Source organism: Neolamprologus brichardi, chromosome 2, assembly GCF_056152115.1.
Source record: "Neolamprologus brichardi isolate AB-2024 chromosome 2, ASM5615211v1, whole genome shotgun sequence".
In the NCBI taxonomy this organism is placed as follows: Eukaryota; Metazoa; Chordata; class Actinopteri; order Cichliformes; family Cichlidae; genus Neolamprologus; species Neolamprologus brichardi.
Genome location: NC_142105.1, coordinates 31,578,242 through 31,595,997, shown reverse-complemented (window position 1 = coordinate 31,595,997; position 17,756 = coordinate 31,578,242). Strand labels below are relative to the sequence as shown.

General features: G+C 38.9%; 1 protein-coding gene across 9 annotated transcripts in view; it reads right to left on the bottom strand.

Moving 5' to 3' along the window:
- map7d3 (MAP7 domain containing 3) overlaps positions 1-17,756 on the bottom strand; it is a 30,235-nt gene that overhangs the window by 11,130 nt on the left and 1,349 nt on the right. For 2 of the 9 annotated variants that reach the window (XM_087851167.1, XM_087851176.1), the window contains exons 2-10: positions 7,671-7,772; positions 7,277-7,357; positions 6,835-6,998; positions 6,467-6,578; positions 5,963-6,046; positions 4,896-5,003; positions 4,060-4,161; positions 3,537-3,635; positions 1,674-1,799 (exon numbers count right to left, since the gene is read on the bottom strand). In XM_087851167.1, the coding sequence (XP_087707293.1) occupies positions 1,674-1,799; positions 3,537-3,635; positions 4,060-4,161; positions 4,896-5,003; positions 5,963-6,046; positions 6,467-6,578; positions 6,835-6,998; positions 7,277-7,357; positions 7,671-7,772 (978 nt within the window). The remainder of the gene's footprint in view (positions 1-1,673; positions 1,800-3,536; positions 3,636-4,059; positions 4,162-4,895; positions 5,004-5,962; positions 6,047-6,466; positions 6,579-6,834; positions 6,999-7,276; positions 7,358-7,670; positions 7,773-17,756) is intronic. The other 7 variants (XM_087851184.1, XM_087851186.1, XM_087851182.1 and 4 more) reach the window with 6 other exon arrangements.

Below are 17,756 nucleotides of genomic sequence, written 5' to 3'. Positions count from 1 at the left end.
GGAGTGACAAGCGACCAAATTGGGCAGCAAAGCAGCAAAAAGCAAAAGGAGTGAATGATTAAGAAAAGAGGGGGGATACAGAGGTAAGGTTGGGGAAAGAAGGGATGAGGAAGGGAGAATGATGGATGGAAGAAATGAAAAGTTTTTGTAAGGAGAAAGAGCACAAAAAAAAACAAAAAAGCGACTTGTTAGATACAGCTCATTACGCAGGGAATAGCTTAATTTCTGAAACTCCGGACGGGCTGGAAATTACTGGAGACACATAACAAGCAGGGAGCAACAATGTGGCGAAAAACCCAAACACCCTGCAGCTTCTGGATACAACATGAACAAATCTAAACACCGGGCACCATAAGCACAGCACAACACACATTATGTAAAACCTACCACCACCAAAGTAGAACGCACACTGACACTGCACACACACAAAAATCACACAGATTTATTAGTACGCTAAACACATAGTGAATGTAAATAGCACTGCTTGCTGTGTTCGAGTACAGTAACTAGTGTATGAGTAATGAGTAATACGCCTTTCTTTTGTCATGCTGTAACTGTTCCTAATCAGAGAGAGACCGACCTTTCAAGTTTCAGGACAGGACTGAGAAAGAACTATAAAACTGTAACGGCAAAGGCTCTAACACACTGTCTTTAGCAATTAGGTTAAGTCTAGCCTGCAGTTAGAAGAGGAAATGGTGCTGTGCACTGGCTTGCTGTGTCAGATTGAGGGATTAACCATCATAATCCCGAGACCCAAAGAACTCTCCCTGCCACAGCCTGTTCACTAAATTCATTCAGAGTTTATACAGCGCCGCAGCAACGACTATGAAACCTACCCTGTAATGAGCTGCTGCTAATGTGGGTGACTCATGCTTCTACTGGGGCTATACTTAGCAGAGGATCTATACCTTCTAACAGGTTTGTAACACTAGAAATACAGCTGCAGCTTTGAAGTGCTTTACAGTGCACTCCCCTTCCTACCTATAAAAACACACAGTCAACCAGGGAAAAAGAGGTATTCATTACTGTGGGTGTGTGTTAATCATTGCAGGCTGTCAACCACTATAGAGCAATTGATCATTACCACCACAGCAAAAAACGTATTCATGTTAAGGCATGTCAGTCACGAGGGCGACATAAAAACCCACACAGGATGCTTTAAAGCATCCACAATATCAACACATTATGCCTCACTATGAGAACTCGTGGAATGGCACAACAGACCTACTCTGATGTAACAAGAACCAATAGGTAAGCAGCTTAGAGTAAATCTCCTAGTGTGGACCCTGAAGCTACTGTGAGGCAGAGAAATGCTCCTGATCAAGACTGCCCTGCACAGCCCAGCTCAGCACACAACAACCGATTGTATCAGATTTGGAAATGCATGTAAACTAAACATGTGTGTGAGTATGTCAGCTTATTTGTTAGAATGTAAATACACTTTCTCATGCAATTTATTATGATTAATTACTGTGCACACGTTAACATTTGATCACTACAACTGCAGTCAAAACTCTGAAGTCCAAAAGTGCATCTGGGCAGTGGAATGAAATTATCTAATTAACTGATAATGGGAATAACTAGGTTGACTTTTTACTGATGAAACGAGAGGGTAACCAGGTCTGTCCCTGGCCAACTTTCCTCTCTATCAGGGTCTCCTAAGCGGAGGTTACCTGGGGCATCTGTTCCTTCAGCGGACAGGGCGGCAGCGCTCTTGCTCCTAGCTAGTGAGGCCTGGGTGGGTGTGAGCAGGCGACTAAGGACCCCTCCATCCACAGTAGTGGCCAGTGGCCTGCGAGCTACACGGCCGAAAAAACACAGATCACCGGAAAAAAGCAAGAGAATGGCCAAGATAGAAAGAGTGGATGAGAATGGGGAATAAAAGTAAAGAAACAAAGTTCACCATGTGATTTAACAAGAGAATCAACATACAGAACCAAAGGTAATGGCTCTCGTCTTAGATGGGTTCCTTATAAACTGTCTTTATACTTTCATAAATATAGAGTTAAAGAAGGATACTCAATAAAAGACAGTACATAAGGTGACTGTGGAAAAGTACTGAGACTGATCAAAGAGTTTGTCTGGTAGGTGATTAGTGAAAAGCTCATCAAAGTAATGGTTCCTTAGGATTTGCTGAAGGAAAAAACAAATTATGAAATGACTTTAAAGCAATCAGAAGAATAATACTGGGTAAGAAGAAGAGAAGAATGAACAAAAGAATAGTGACCATGTCTATTACAGTTCTACATCTAATGCTGTGCAATGTTCTCTATTGTGGAAATAGAAAAAACGGTCCAAATTATTCCTGCAAAGAAAGAGGACGACTACAGCCCTTCTAAAAGCACACCAGCTAAGACACTAAGAAAATTCCCCATTAAGGCTGCTGATACTTTAAAAAAATAAAAACTGCAACTGAGAAATATTTGGAGCTTATAATAGGTTGTTTTTGCTACATGTACCTAAATGTTAGCTCTTCAAAAGGAGATTCTAGATTCTCACTTCCTTTTACAGCCCCTTCCTGAGGAGACATGTGTTGTTGACAGACCTGATTTTTGTTAATCATTTAGTGGCTGCCCGCTGAGGCTGGCGACATGACTTCCTGCTGTTTCCTACTCTATATCCAGGTCATAATTTCTGTAGTTATTTTTGTAATAAGGGTAGAATTATGAAAAAAAATTAAAATTAAGCTCTAAAATGCTGATTCAGTATGGAAGACGGCTTATGTGTTGTGCTACTGCTCAGATTAAACACACAGAACATACATGAATAGAGGACAAGAGCTTTTTTCTTTAGTTTCATACATACAAAGAGACTGGTTTGGCTACGGAACAAATAAAAGCACTGGTTGTTAATAGCAACACACAGAGTACAGTGATTTGCTTAGGTCATTTGTGTGCTCTGTGGCTGCTGTGTTGGGATGGCACGGACACACACCGCAATGAAGCACGAGTGACTTAAATCCACCTATGACGTCATGTTGGAGGGAGAAAACAATCAACACTTTGTGACAACAAAACAATACACAGTGTTAGTCCAAGCAGAGCACACAACAGACACTTCCTTAGTGAACACTTGAAAAAATGAAAAGATAAAAAAATAAAATACAAAAGGGGGTTAAAACAAGATTCACGTCCAGTGAGAAATGTGACGTAGAGCAGCATCAGCTAGGTCAAGACAGCAAAAAGGTTGAAGGATTGATGGAACAAGCATAACGTTCACAGAAAATCAAAGACAACTGGCAGCGTAGAGAAAACTGCATCTGACATGGGTGTAAATGAGCATTTAGGTAAATGAGAACATGAATGGGAAAAAAGGCCATATGCAGCAAGAAGATCCAGCATAAAAAAAAACTTGAACTTCATAAGTCTGAAAGGAGATAAATGAGATTTTTTATCCCTAAAAGCTCTTAGCAGCAGTCAGCGTCGTTAAGGATTTAAAAATACAAGAGGATTCAGATGAAGTAGCATCAAAGCCACATGCTTATTATTTAAAGACAGATGCATGAGTGTTGCATGCTGATTGTTCATGCTAGCCACCTTGATCATCCGTTGTCCCCTTATCAGGCTTTGCAGGGGTCTGTGCTCTGCCCAGACTTACTCGCGTAAGGGAGGAACTTCTCTTCTTCACAGAACGGCCTGGGAACATGAGAGTGGAGTTATAGCCGAGCAGGCACTGGGCGAGTCAACAAGGAAACCCTTAAGAAAGTCTACAAGTCATGTGCACTTTGTTTTGCTTTATGTGAGTCACCGGGTTAAGGCTGACAGCAGCTGATGCCCCAGTTTAAGAGATGAAGCCGTGATACAAAGACGAGCTTCAACTTTTCCATCTGATCACACTAGCTCATTCTCCCTAAATCAGAGCTGACTATTGTAATACTACTCTTAGCCTCTTTAAGTGTTTCAACAAAATAACAAGCAATAAGCCAATCTTCAGTGTGCATGTCATGCATAAGACACAGCTGAGTGTTTAATAAATAATGCAATATTTTGACAAATTGTGTATTTAACACAATATTGGTTATTAAAGTATCATGCGAGATGAAGAGGGGATCTTTTGCACCTGTCTGTTCCACCTGAAGCTTTTTGTCGTCTTCCTTACTGGCCTGATCAGCATTGGCATTGCTAGGTAACCGGTTACAAGATGAACTCCTTGGCTTAACACCTGAGGGACAATGATGAAATAACCCAAAGGTGAAATAACGAGACTAGCTTGTAACTGATACACAACATTTTGGAATTAATTCATATATTGTATTCAGAGTGGTGGCATAATTTATTATAAAACAAGCTGAGAAGTAAAGAGAAACCAGTTATGCTGAAAAGGAAAATAAAAATGACACTGTCAGCCTGAAGAGGCTGTGAAGAGATGTGATTCACCCAGCTGCGTTGATTATTTCCTGTAGAAATCAAATACCCGTTTCATGATTTTTTTTTGTACACTTCTACTATATTCTATGTGAATCAAAACAAGATTGAGTATATTGTAACAGAAGAGTGACAGCTCTCTATAATACAAGAGAATATTCATGAACATCCTCGTTTGGTGCTCAGCAGCCCTTAAAACTATTTACTGATTAATGAATCCGAAGAGATGCAGTGAATGTATGCAGAAGAACTGGGCAGTATCTGGAATCAGGAATGAGAAACAGATTAAAGCAGTTTTACCGATCCCTCTCTGCATCAGTGAGTCTGTTAAACCCTGGATATGAAAAAGGAGAGGGGTCAGAGTTCATTCAGTTTGTTCCATTTCAGAAATGGTACAATACCTGAAAAAGCTCATTCATAAATATTCTCACACACACACAAAAACAAAACACTTTTGTTGGTTAAGTTGGAGCACTGGGTAGGATGGAAGCAGGGAGGAAGGAGGAGAGGGAGGGAAGCGAGGAGACTTACGTTTGTCAGGTGATTTGAGGAGGGTGGCGGAGGAGGAGGATAGGCGTTTGCTGATGCCAGCCTCAGACGGCTGTTTCAGGTTTGTGGTGGATGTGGAGCGCTTGTCCACTAAGAGGGAGGAGGAAAGACAGACAAGGGAGGCGGGATTTAAACTGGAGGCAAAAGGGAGGGAATTTAGGTTCACAAAAGGGAGTAAAATGATCTGCTGTATTTCAATACCTCCAACAGGCAAAGGGCTATAAGTTAATACACCTGAAATAAAAGGACACAAACTATACTTGTCTTTGGGGATGAATTTTCCTATTAACTTAATTGATCATGCTATCATGCTACTAACAAAATGGGCATTCAGCAACACACCGAATCGACAACAGTACATGCCATAAGCATAAATATCAAAACACAGCCACTGTGTTTTCAGAATCAGGCATTGCTGTTAGTTAGTAAACAAAAATGTTCATGTTGAATCCCTCCAAGAGCAGAGCATAAAGATTATATTGTCTGTGCCAGATACAATAGTGCTTTCTTGGAATACCATTCAAAGAGGAATTATTGCAAAGTCACACATGTGATCTTGAAATGCACAACAATAGGAATGAGCAATTACAGCCAGAATTCAGGAATAAAATGGCTTTTACATTTAAAATCCTTAAATACTAAAAACGATTTGCATTCATGTCCTTACTTCAGGCCTGTGGGTTTTTTTTATATAGATTTTCTAGTTCTTATGATTATGAGCTGTGTGCGTACACATGTCAGTTAGTTAAGGCAGCTTCAGAGCATTAAGGATAGGTTGACTGCCTTTGCAAAAAAATGTATTGGGTATATAAAAATTTGTTGATTAGTTACAATGTCAAAAACAACAATGGAAAAAGTGACCAGTAACCAAACCTATAGCTCAAAGGCTCTAAAGAAAAAAAATATTAGTAAAATAACACAAACAAAAAACTGCATGAGGTTCGTGGAAACAAAGGTAGTGGGAGGAAGCATTGCCAGTGCATTTGGAGAGCCAGTGACTACCCATGCTGTGAAGCTACACCAGTGAATTAAATATTAACAAACAAAACCTTGATGACTCCTTGGTGGCTTTTCTGGTGAGGGAGAGGAGATAGCTATAGTTACTGGAGATGAGGCACTGGCATCGGAATCTCCTGTGGGAAAAGACAGCTCTCAGGAAAGAGCGATAAAACATATGACATCATGACATATCCTTCAAATAAGTGAAAGAGATGAAGGTTAGAAATGGCTGATAGTCATCAGCCTTCGCTTGACACCCACTGTTCAGATTATCATCTGAACACCGGACTGGTTTGATTTTCTGGTGGACACGGTAAAATGAGGGCTGAGAGGCCGTCTGAGAGGGCTTTGATCAGACAACAAGCAAGAATGCTGTGATTTAGGTAAACTAACTGCCTACGACTCAACTGGTTTTATCTGTTGTTTGCATTAGCTGCTGGAAAAACAAAACAAAAATAAAACTGCAATGAACCGCTTTCAGATTTAGGCCAAGTTTCATTCCAGCTGTGGTGTAGCACACAATACACTGAACTATCAAGGACGAACTAAAGTACCTGTTCGTCCATCTGAGTCTGTGGACAGTCCTCCCCAAGACCATCTTTTCTGCCTCTGCTCGACTTGCTGACTACGCTCCAACGTCCGCCTCATCACTGCCTCATAGTGCTCCTGAGGAGGGAAAAAATGCAAGTCATTTGCAGCTGACTAACATTTGCACCTAAAACAAAAAACAGAAGATGATCTGTAGCTTTCATAACTATTACAATTCAACTGTGCGGTGATGGTCCTTTAAAAATATGAAGAAAAACAGTGTAAGCTGTGTTTTTATGTAAATTAGATTCTTTTAGTCACAAATGTCAGCTGAGCAGCAGTGAGCGCTGCTGAGTAGATCACATTACTCTGCTTCCACCCGTGTTGAAGCTACCTTTTCTTCTTCCTGTTTCTGCTTCCTCTTCTGCTCCACAGCCAATCTTTTCTGCTCCTCCTTCCTTCGCTGTTCCTCAACCTTTTTCTGACGCTCTTCCATCTGACGCTCCACTTGCAGCTTGGCCTTGCGCTCCCGCTCCATGATCTGAGATTCTCGTAAAGCTGGCAATATGAGCATGCAGTACAAAGAAATCACTCGTCAGTATGTTGGTTTTTTTGTATTTGTACTGAATAAACATATTAGTAAGACCAAACTAAGTAAATGAAAGATTTCTATTGGTGGGTTGCAGCTAACAGCTATATCCAATTGTTAGGTATTTTTGTTTAAAAATGAATAAAACCATTGCTCATTTAATAAACTCAATATCAGATTATTTGAGCATTTACTGTAGTTCTTTGGCTAAAATATCTTAATCCCAAAACTGGGGTTATCCTCTTACCCTGTTGTCTCTCTGCCTCCTCACGTCTCTCTTTTGCCACTCGCAGTCTGTCGTCTGTTCTAAGTGTGGCACCGTCAAGTACTGCAGGCACACGTGCATATGTGGTTTATAGGTAAAACATGTGCATGAATACTTACACATATAACTTGATGGTGGATTACAATGCAGCATAGCGTAACAAAGGCTTTGTATCAGGCAGGCAGATGTGCGCATGTGACTCATTAATGAGCTTTGTCAACTGTTACGGTAATAAGGTGATGACTAAGATTTACCTGCATTAAGCCACACTGAGAGGATGGCAGAAAAGGATTGGGAGTTGCATCTAATGTTTCAGATTATGGACGACAATAACCTCACGAGAGGGTAATATCTGTATAGATGTAGTGTCATTTACCTGGCCTGCACCCCTGAGGTTTAGCTGGTGTGTTATTTGTAGGTCCTGGGCTGTTTCCCGCCAAGCTGCGCCTTTCCTCGGCTTGTGCCTGTGCAGCTGCAGCTGAATGAGAGAACAAACAAGTCCTTTTACACAGCTTGTTCAAGGCAGGAATAATGTGCCACTATTTTGCCTATTCTGCATAAAGTGTATGCGAGGCAGAAAGAGGTAGCAATGCAACACTGTTGCGCTTTTAAAGCCAACAGTAGACACAGTAACAGCACCGATCTGATGTCTGCATTAAAGGTAGACCCACAATGTCGTGTTATACTTCCACCATCTCTGATTCCACATTGAGAATTGTGGGAGAATTACGCTGGTGTGGTGAGATTTGGACCAAATAAGTGCATCATTCACTACCATTTTAAAGATGGCCTTTTACAAAAGGCAGTGGCCACTTTTAATCTGTCATTTCCAGTTTGGATCATGCGTATAAACACTCCAGATTCAGAAATTCAAATGATTTGATTTGTATCAATTAGGGCTGCCATGATTAGTCGACTAGTCACGATTACGTCGACTATCAAAATCGTCGACGACTGATTTAATAGTCGACGCGTCGTTTGAAGCTTTGTAAGATCACAAAAGACGCAGGAATGAGTAGCAGGATTTAAGAGTGTAATAACGGACTGAAACAGAAGATGGCAGCACTGCATGTACAAGGATGCCAGCTGCCGTTAAACCCCGAAGAAGAAACTGTGTCCCAGAATTCATAGCGCAGCCCAGCTCAGTTTCCAACAATGGCAGCAGCTAGTTAGTTTTAATATTACTCTTATTATTCTTTCTGGGTCACAAAGTAAACGTTTAACATATTTTCAGGCGAGAATGTAGCTGTGTAAACCTCAAATATCTGCTCAGTTTATCAAGACACCACATACTTTCAAAAGCGCTCCGACGTTTTCGGAGATGTCTGTTACCCACTAGCTCGATAGCTCGCTGGGGACAAGGCTCTCTAGAGCCGCTGAGAACACCGGACTCCCGGCAAATCGTTTTCAAACCCACTGCTGTCTTTCGCTACTCAGGTTAAATATATATAATTCACTTAGATAACTTCAAAATGTTATTATTTGGCTTTTTGTAGTATTTTATTTGTTCCTGAGTAAATCGGTTTGGCTGAGATTAAAGTTATAGTTTTTACACAGCTGAATAAACGTCAAGAAGACAACTGGTTATCAGAAGTGTGAGATGCTCGAGAATTTACTCCGGTGTCCTGTTATATTTTAGATAGCAAGGAGTTTATTAAACTTCACCGAAACAATCTGCAAATTTAATTAAAATTTAATAAACTATCATCTTGTCTTTATTTTTAGTTAGCACATAACATAAACACTTAAAGCTGTAAGCTAATGATAGTTATATAAGAGCAGATGCTGCTGGTGCAATAAGCTGTACGTTTTACGTCCAATGGATGATGATCTGATTAGTCGACTAATTGCAAAAATAATCGGTGACTAGTCGACTATCAAAATAATCGTTTGTGGCAGCCCTAGTATCAATTAAAAGACAGTGTGATGAGGGACCAAAAGACTAATGTTATACAAATTGTATTTGTTTCCATGACACACACACAAAGAAAAACAAAAACAGACAAACAAACAAAAAAAAACACACTTGTATTCCTAATCACTTATCCAGCAACAGGAAACTCTGGACATGTCAGCAGTACCTTGCAGGGAATACGGCTTCCACTGGTAAACATCCAAATGTTTGTTAAATACCAGTTACGTTTTGGCTAAGATTTGGCACTTATCTCTCAAAAGATGTTCAGATAACAGAACAGTTTTTGGTTGCTTTGTCTTAGTCTGTTTGGAGGTCTACTTTAGGTGGCAAAGGGTCCTTGGCCAAGACATTGATCTTAAAGTTGAGCTTGATGTTGATGGCATGCAAGCACCTTACAAGGGGGCTATACTAAGGCCCAAAGCACAGCAAGTACAGTCTGTTTAAACTCTGTTTAAACCATTAGTTCAAACCAAAACAATTTGAATAAGTTGTTTTTTGTTCTGTTTTGTTTGCTTTCCATATGAATGGTAAATCTGGAGAGATCTAATAGATCTGAAGCTATACAACAATCCAGTTATTCAACCAAGTTTGTGGTCAGCTGTGTAGTTATTCATACAGTGCTTTCTGTGACTAGCTTCAATGATAAAGTAGAATAAAGCCCTTGTTAGATTCCTGGTATACAGCATGTGCGCCCACAGGTGTACAACATTTCATATAAAAATATCCAGAAAACATAAAACCAACTGATGACTAATGTCCACATGTACCCAAAAACAAAATCATTGCTTTAACAGTTGATGTACGTGCAGTCTGTCCTATAAAAAGTCCAACTCCAAAAGAAGATCAGCTCTCCCAAACTATCGCAGGGTCAATAGTCCTTTCTTCAGCCAAAACTATTCATAAAAAAAAAAAGTATGGTTAAAGGACAGAAAGTCAGGAAGGAAGCACATGAAGGACATGATCAAGCTTTATGAGCTGTGGCATCAGTTACCAGTTTCTTCCCTTCTTGTTGGCATTATTTAAATGCTGACAAAGAGCAAAATGATAGTCAGTCCTGTGACTGTGAAAGCATCTCACTGTCTCCACTGCAACTAAGCAATCCTATTGTTAATCTTAAAAATATATATTTTCTATTATGAAAACAACTTTTCATATGCTTTTTAAAAAAGATCCAGAAAAGACTCTCTCCAGGTTTTAACACAAGCAATTTATCTCATATGACTAATGTCATAACAAAGTTAAAATGCTGGAGATATTAAGAAAGTTCTGGAGATTTCTTGCTGCAAAGAAGCTCCTTAAGTACTAACAAACTGGGACCTTATAAAAATGATTGTCCAAGTGGTGCAATAGGATAAATAGAGCCAATAATTGTTTAAGGAAGCAACACTGTTGTCGCACAAAGGTATTCTAAGTGACTGAAGAAAAAATGTTCCTGATCTTGTTAGACTGCTCATGCGAAAAGTATAGTACTTTTTCTTTGAATTAAAAAAAACAAAAAAACAATGATACCATCAAGCAAATCCAGTATTTATTTTCCCATGTTAACATGAATCATGAGTCCTTATTCTAAATCTATTTTCATTTAGTTGGTGGATAAAGCAAGATGCTGGTCTTTACTGTCTTCTATGTATTACAAATAGTAATTTAAACGCACAATTTTTCAATTATTAACTGCCGGCTGCTACCCAGATGAATGCATGGGTTGAGGAACCCATTGTCAAGTTTAATGCTACTCAGATTGCTTCACACTCAAAACCTCCATGACTGAATCACTGGGATGTTTGTAAACAGACCTACGTCTACATGCTGTAGCCATCATGTGGCGTACTGTCAAAATACTTGGAACAACCGGTAATGTGGGCTACTCTCAGTTGTCTTTGTGCTGTTGTTGGCCCTGTTGTTTAACCCTATGCTGCTGAGAAGACAGAAGTCATAAGATACAATGAACTATTCGGTACTGATACTGAAGTAAAACTGGTTGTTAAAAAAGAATGAAAACTGTCCCCTGCACCCATTATCTGTGCTTTCCATGTGTTCTTTTTTTAATCTTTGATGTGTTTTTGCTTTTCTTCCTCTTTGTGATCAACTCAGCTATTATTCTCTTTCCGGTTTTAGACAACTTTTGAACCAATCAGTATTTGAGCTATGTAAAGTAAGGCTGGGCGATATGGCCTAAAATTCATATCGCGATATGATTTGAAGCATGTGCGGTAACGATATATATCACGATATATTATTTTCTTCTGTATAACGTATTTTCCACACTGTAAGGCACATTTAAAATCCTTTAATTTTCTCAAAAATCGAGAGTGTGCCTTATGTATGAATTCTGGTTGTGCTTACTGACGTCGAATGATTTTGGCAGTGCAGAAATTTGTTAAAAAATGTTTTAATACAACTTTGGTAAGCTGCACTGCTTGATGGATTGTCAGAGCATTACGGCTGCCGTATTGAGGAGCTTCGCGGAGTAATCTGGGTCCAAAACTCCGTCCTTTCAGGTCCCAAAGTCAAACCAACACTGCTTAATCGGGTGTAACAATTAAGTTTTACATCCAGGCATCCATGAAAACAGAATTTATTAAATTTAACGGAGTTAGAAGTTAACAGGAAGTTAGCTCGCTAGTTTACACCTAAACATTTCATACCATGTTCTGACTGAGAGATTTTTGAAACTAATTAAAACGTACAGCTCTGCTATCACTTCCAACATAAATGAAGACAGAAAATTAAACAGCAATGGCATTTGCAGGGTTACTGAAGTTGGACTACCTGGTATATAATGTTGTGCTACGTGATTGCTAGCGACACAGCTATGTTAGCATAACATTAGCACGGTGAAGCTGGAGGATGAACGCCAACTTTTTTTCCACTCGATAAAAGTGAACGTGAGGGATTCTGGTGGTCAGGGACAAATGCAATCGCATAGCAGGATGCTACACGGGCCAAACTTCAGTCAGGAGAACAATTGAGATTATTCATCCACAATACGAGGTTAGTTATTAATATACTGCAACAACATGGGAACAGAACAGCTGCGAGAGAATTCATCATTAATGAATCAATGTTAGGGAAGTAGAGGAAGCGCAGTTTTTGGTTTTTTCCATATTTCAAAAGTGCTTCATCTCTTTGCTATGACTGTCGCCCGGCATAATTTGCAGTTGATAATGGTTTTAGCCACTGCGATGCTTTCGACCAAAACAGGCGCAGCTTGATGACATCATCAACATGCGATAGAGATTTTGACTATATCGCTCTATCGTTGGCCAAATTTATATCGTTTCTATCGTATATCGTTTATATCGCCCACCCCTAATGCAAAGCATCATCATGACAGGCAACGCACCAGCACCTCAAACAGTCTATGCTCACTGAATTCTCACAACCCTTATAATCCCACATATTTGCCACCAGGGTAACATATACTATAGACAGCTTTAAAAGAAGCAGCCCCAGAGAGATTGAATTTAAGAAAACAAAGCTTTTCACCAGGTTGCTATGAGCAAACCACTCACCCACCATAGACACGGAATGGTTTTCCGAGTGTAGCATGTTCTCCTTGTATAGAAATCAACTCTACAAGTATTACCTTACTCTGTAAGGCAGAGAAGACAATGGACCCTTCTTACACAATGCAACAGTGCCAAATTTAGCAGTAAGAACTGTTGACTTACTAGACACTGTTTACTCCAGTGAAGCAAAGGAAATTAGACCTGTCAGGTTAACTATTCATGCACCAATTATCCAAACGGCAACCTCAATGCTCTCCAGTCAGAGACGTTTATGAAGGGTCGAAGTGTACAGCTGGTTCTCAGATGTTTACAAGTCACTTCACTTTTGTACTCAGACTCTCCTCTTCATTCCATTTGGAGAAGTCAATAAATGACGAAAGATTTGACTGCACTTTAAACAGTTTTGCTGACACACAACACGTAGCAGATTACTCATAAATAGACAGGATTCATAAATTACTTATCAGTCACTGTTTTTTTTGTCATTAGGCAACAAATACTTGGCAATCATACAATACCACAAGGAATACAGTAATAGAAAATCTTTATTAAAGTTATAGTAGTTGACATTATACGTTTGGTTACTAGTGTCTAAAATATGGATGACTTGACACTGATGAAACCTCTATAACTCTACAATCAACATATTTTTCCCTATTAAAGTGAAAAATCAGAGAAAAAACATGGGGTACACCGTCACAAGATAACTGATATTAAGTTACAGACAGCAAGGACAGGTGAAGTGCTTCTCATTCATGCTTATGCCTGTATCAAAGATCATACTGACTCAGAAATTAGATGAGTCATAGCTACAACAAAGAGAAACAAACCAAGCCTGAAGACTCACTCAGGACTCAGTGTCAAATCATATCAAATTTGTAATTTGCAATTTAAAGTGTCTTTATTAACAGTTAATGAAATGGTGGTGATATGACAAACTGCAGCAGAATAAGGATACGTTCATAAAGCGGGTGATGAAATGCTATATTTATATAAAACAATGTAAACAATTTAGCTGCTAATCCAAGCATGAAGTTTGACCTTGGTCATTCTGTAGTAGGTTTCACACTTCAAGATGTAATTTTAGGAAACTGTACTGTCTGCAAAGAGGGAAGTATGACAGAAAGTGCAAACTGAGGCAGCAGCTGTTAAGCTAAAAAAAAAAAAAGAAGAAGTCTACTAGTGTGTAGCATAATCACCTGTAAAATAAATTTTTACTGTGTTTTTGGCTTCCACAGTCACAGTAGTAGTGACTGTAGTTTTAAGGAATAAGCAAAATATATATAAATACATCCAAGCAAGAGATGCATCTTGGAATAAAATGAGACAAATCTCTGCTATCAGACACATTCATGTGTTGATTAAAGTGCTTTCATGAGATGGCGAGAAGAGACACTGTTTTCCCAACAGACCTCAAGAGAGCCAGGTGTGCTCATAGAAATGAAAAGAGCCAATCAGAGGCACTCACTCATCCCTCCATCACTATGGAGATTTGCACACATTAACATACATCATTCCTGCTACACCACGACTCAGCAAAACCTTAAAGACACGAGACGGAGCATGGTTTTTTTTCTGGCTCAGAATGTGAGGCAGTAAAAGCAGTCGCCCCGTGACGAGTCTGCATTGGGTTACAGAAATATTTGCATGATAGTTCTGAACCCATCTAAATGGATAAATCCTACATAACCAAGTAAGCTACTGGACTCATCTTTAGCACTCATTGTCAAAGTATAACTATCATCATTATTATCATTATTCTTATTATTGTAATACATGAGTATTGATGGCAATCAACAAACATGTAAATAACTTTATTAAAATATTTTTGGAGTCCTTCTTGTAAGTTTAAACTTTTCTAACAGTCACCAGGGAAGCATTTTAAACATATCGAATCTTGTGAGCCAGGGTTTACAAGCTCATTTAGTCATAGACTCACTTACTTTAATGCAGAAGTGTATATATATATATATATATATATATATATATATATATATATATATTTTATACACAACCCTCTTTACACTATCTGAAATGCTTTGTTGTAACTCTTTGAACTTTCAAATCTCTTCGCAATTTGAGGGTTCAAAAACGAGTTAATGTTGATAATGTATCAGTGGTTTCTGGGATGACCATTACCAGGCCAAAACCAGAAGAATGCTGATGAGCCGTCTCAAACGGCACATGCAAGAGATAGAAGCTGTGGATGACTGCTTGTTCAAACTCTGTCTGATAGATTATATATTTTCAGAGTGATTTTTTCCTCAATTGTTTGGAGAGGAATTGATAACTGCAGATGTTCTGAGCAAGAATCACCAGTAGCTGAAAATGTGGGACAAAAAAACAAAACAAAACAAAAAACAAACAACAAGCAAAAAACTGCAGATAATATTCAATTTCCAAAAACACCAATCATAAAGTCTAAAGTTGTGAATTTTAGCTGGTATTTAATCTAACGCTTAACACTTAGGGGGTGGGGGGGATAGAGCCTATCCCAGCTGTCAGAAGCAGGATATGCCCTGGATAGATCACCAATCTGTTGCAGGGTTAACACAGACAACCACTCACACTCACACCAGTTAACCGATCCCTATGCATGTCTTTAGACTGTGGAAGAACATGCAAACTCCACACAGAAAGACAACCTGCTGGCTTCAAACCTTGCTGTGACATAACACTACCAGCCACTACTCCACTGCACTGCCTACTCTGTAACATATTACAAACATTTAATATAAATCTGCACTTCTGTTGTGATGCTGAATCTCTAGCATTAGAAAGAGCAGATATACTTGTCGACTGAATATGATTTGCCTTCTCCCGATGGATTATTATGGCATCAGTAAAGACCACCAGGGGGGCTGATAATGACCCAGCTCTGCAGCCCAAACAAAACATGAAACAGGAAACAGGCCAGTCAGCCTTGTATCATAACAGTCTGAGGCAAATGCTAGTTCTCTTAACAAGAAGAATACTCATAAGACAGGTTTTTACAACTTCCATCACATATTAGTATAGTGGACACACAAGAGTCAGATCAGTGGGTCAGGGTTTTCTTTCCATGGTTCCTTTCAACTGCACTCTTTATTGTGCCCTGGAGCATGGTGCAACTAAATAGCTTGCTGCACAGGAAGCGCCTACGTTGCTAAATATAAGGGTGGATTAACATCTGATATTGACTACATGGCCTTGTAATTCCAATTGATCACTATCAGATGCAAATATGCAGGCAAACATGAACCTGAACCACTGATTACTTTATTTTTTTCAATTAATTTTACCCAAAAATTCAGAAAATTATCATGGGTAATATTTAACTGAAAGGTTACCAACACAATGAGCCAACCAACACAAAATTTCAGGATGGATAACACTGCTGATAGATGCCTAAGAAACATGCACGCACAAACACACTAAATCTTCTATGGGATTACCAAGACCTACTCATGTAAAGGTAAGCCCTGGCTATTTGTAGTGCCAGCAGGATGATGATGACAACTTTCCAAGAGAGTCTCCTGCTCTAAGTGGACCATTTTGTCTTACACAGAAAAAATAAACATCAACAAATTTAATCATTCTCACATCCACTATTTTTAATAATTATATACTGCTCATATCCTATTGTGTTGTGTTATTTTTCAGTCCTATAGGGTTAAGCTAAAAAAAAGCAGAAAATATAAATATATACATAAATATTATACATTCTCTAGATTTCTAATTAAACCCCAAGAAACATAGCCAAGTCGACCACTCTTTAAACTATACAGTTTATAAGACTTATTGAACCAAAACATTCTTGGTGCCAAAAGTGTGGAACTAATGTTCATGACTATTTGAGGAGTGACTATTGATGTGCAGACATTGAAAGCAAAGAGCATGTGTTAGCTTTTTGAAGTCTATACATTTTGTTATCTTTCTCCTTTGATAAGCAAAAATATGTTTATTATTAGATAAATTAATCCATGACTTTTTGTAATTTTTCTGTGGTGCCACAGAAAAAGAGCCACAAAAAAACACAGCCAAAATCCCTGAATATCTGACATTTACTTGTTGTGTAACATCTCTTGAACCCTTTATTCATGCATTTGGTCTTTGTTGCTGTGTGTAGGTCGAGAACCATGTTGAAATAAGCTCTGACGTGTTGCCCAAAGACACAAAAACTTTCTATTCAAAGACTTTCAAGAGGGGACAATTTGGAAATTTGTCCGTAAGCTATCCCAGCTCACCAAAGCTGGTAGAGAATCTGTCTTTGTGGAGATGGAAATATTAGCGTTAGATAATGTAAAATGAAGTACCAACAATGTATAAACATACAAACTAACGCCTCATGAACTAAACTACTCTGGGGTTAGTCTAAGGTTAGTTATAGTCTATACAAATTAGCATGTTTTGCTATTCAAATCATTTGGTACGTGCATACATGAGTGTGGAAAATGTAACACATCCTCTCAGTCATTTTAAGAGGTAAAAATCAAAAGATGGGGCATTTCTGCTACACAACCAGAGTTAAGTGTACAGATCCAAGAAGCTACACATCAAAATTGAGGGTGGTTCATTTCCTCCTTTGGTTAAATCTAACCCAGTTCAGAAATACTTCTCATGCTTTTAATTCTGCTGCAGCATGTGTTAAGCCAGGATCCGGACAACCTTGCAGCGTTACTTGCAGCAGTGTGATCTCGCTTCATAATAGCAGGGTACTTTTCTCCTTTCTCACATTCTTGTGGAAATGACCATGTACATGAGCTAGATTCCTAGCATTATTTTATTATTGCCAGTCCTCCACTTTGACTGAAGGCTGAAGGACTTTTGCTGAAGACATGTTTTAACTCCTCATAAAGCCTAGGACAGAAACACATACCTCTAAACTTGGTAGAAATATTCATTAAAAGAAAAGAAAAACCCAAAAAAAACAAAAAACCCACCACAGAACTGAGGGCCAGACTGAAAACACTGAATGGAAAAATGAAAGAAAACAGGAAGAAGAACGGCACTAAAATGTGATCCATTTGTTGCCAGGAGTAAAGCATGCCTACACCCA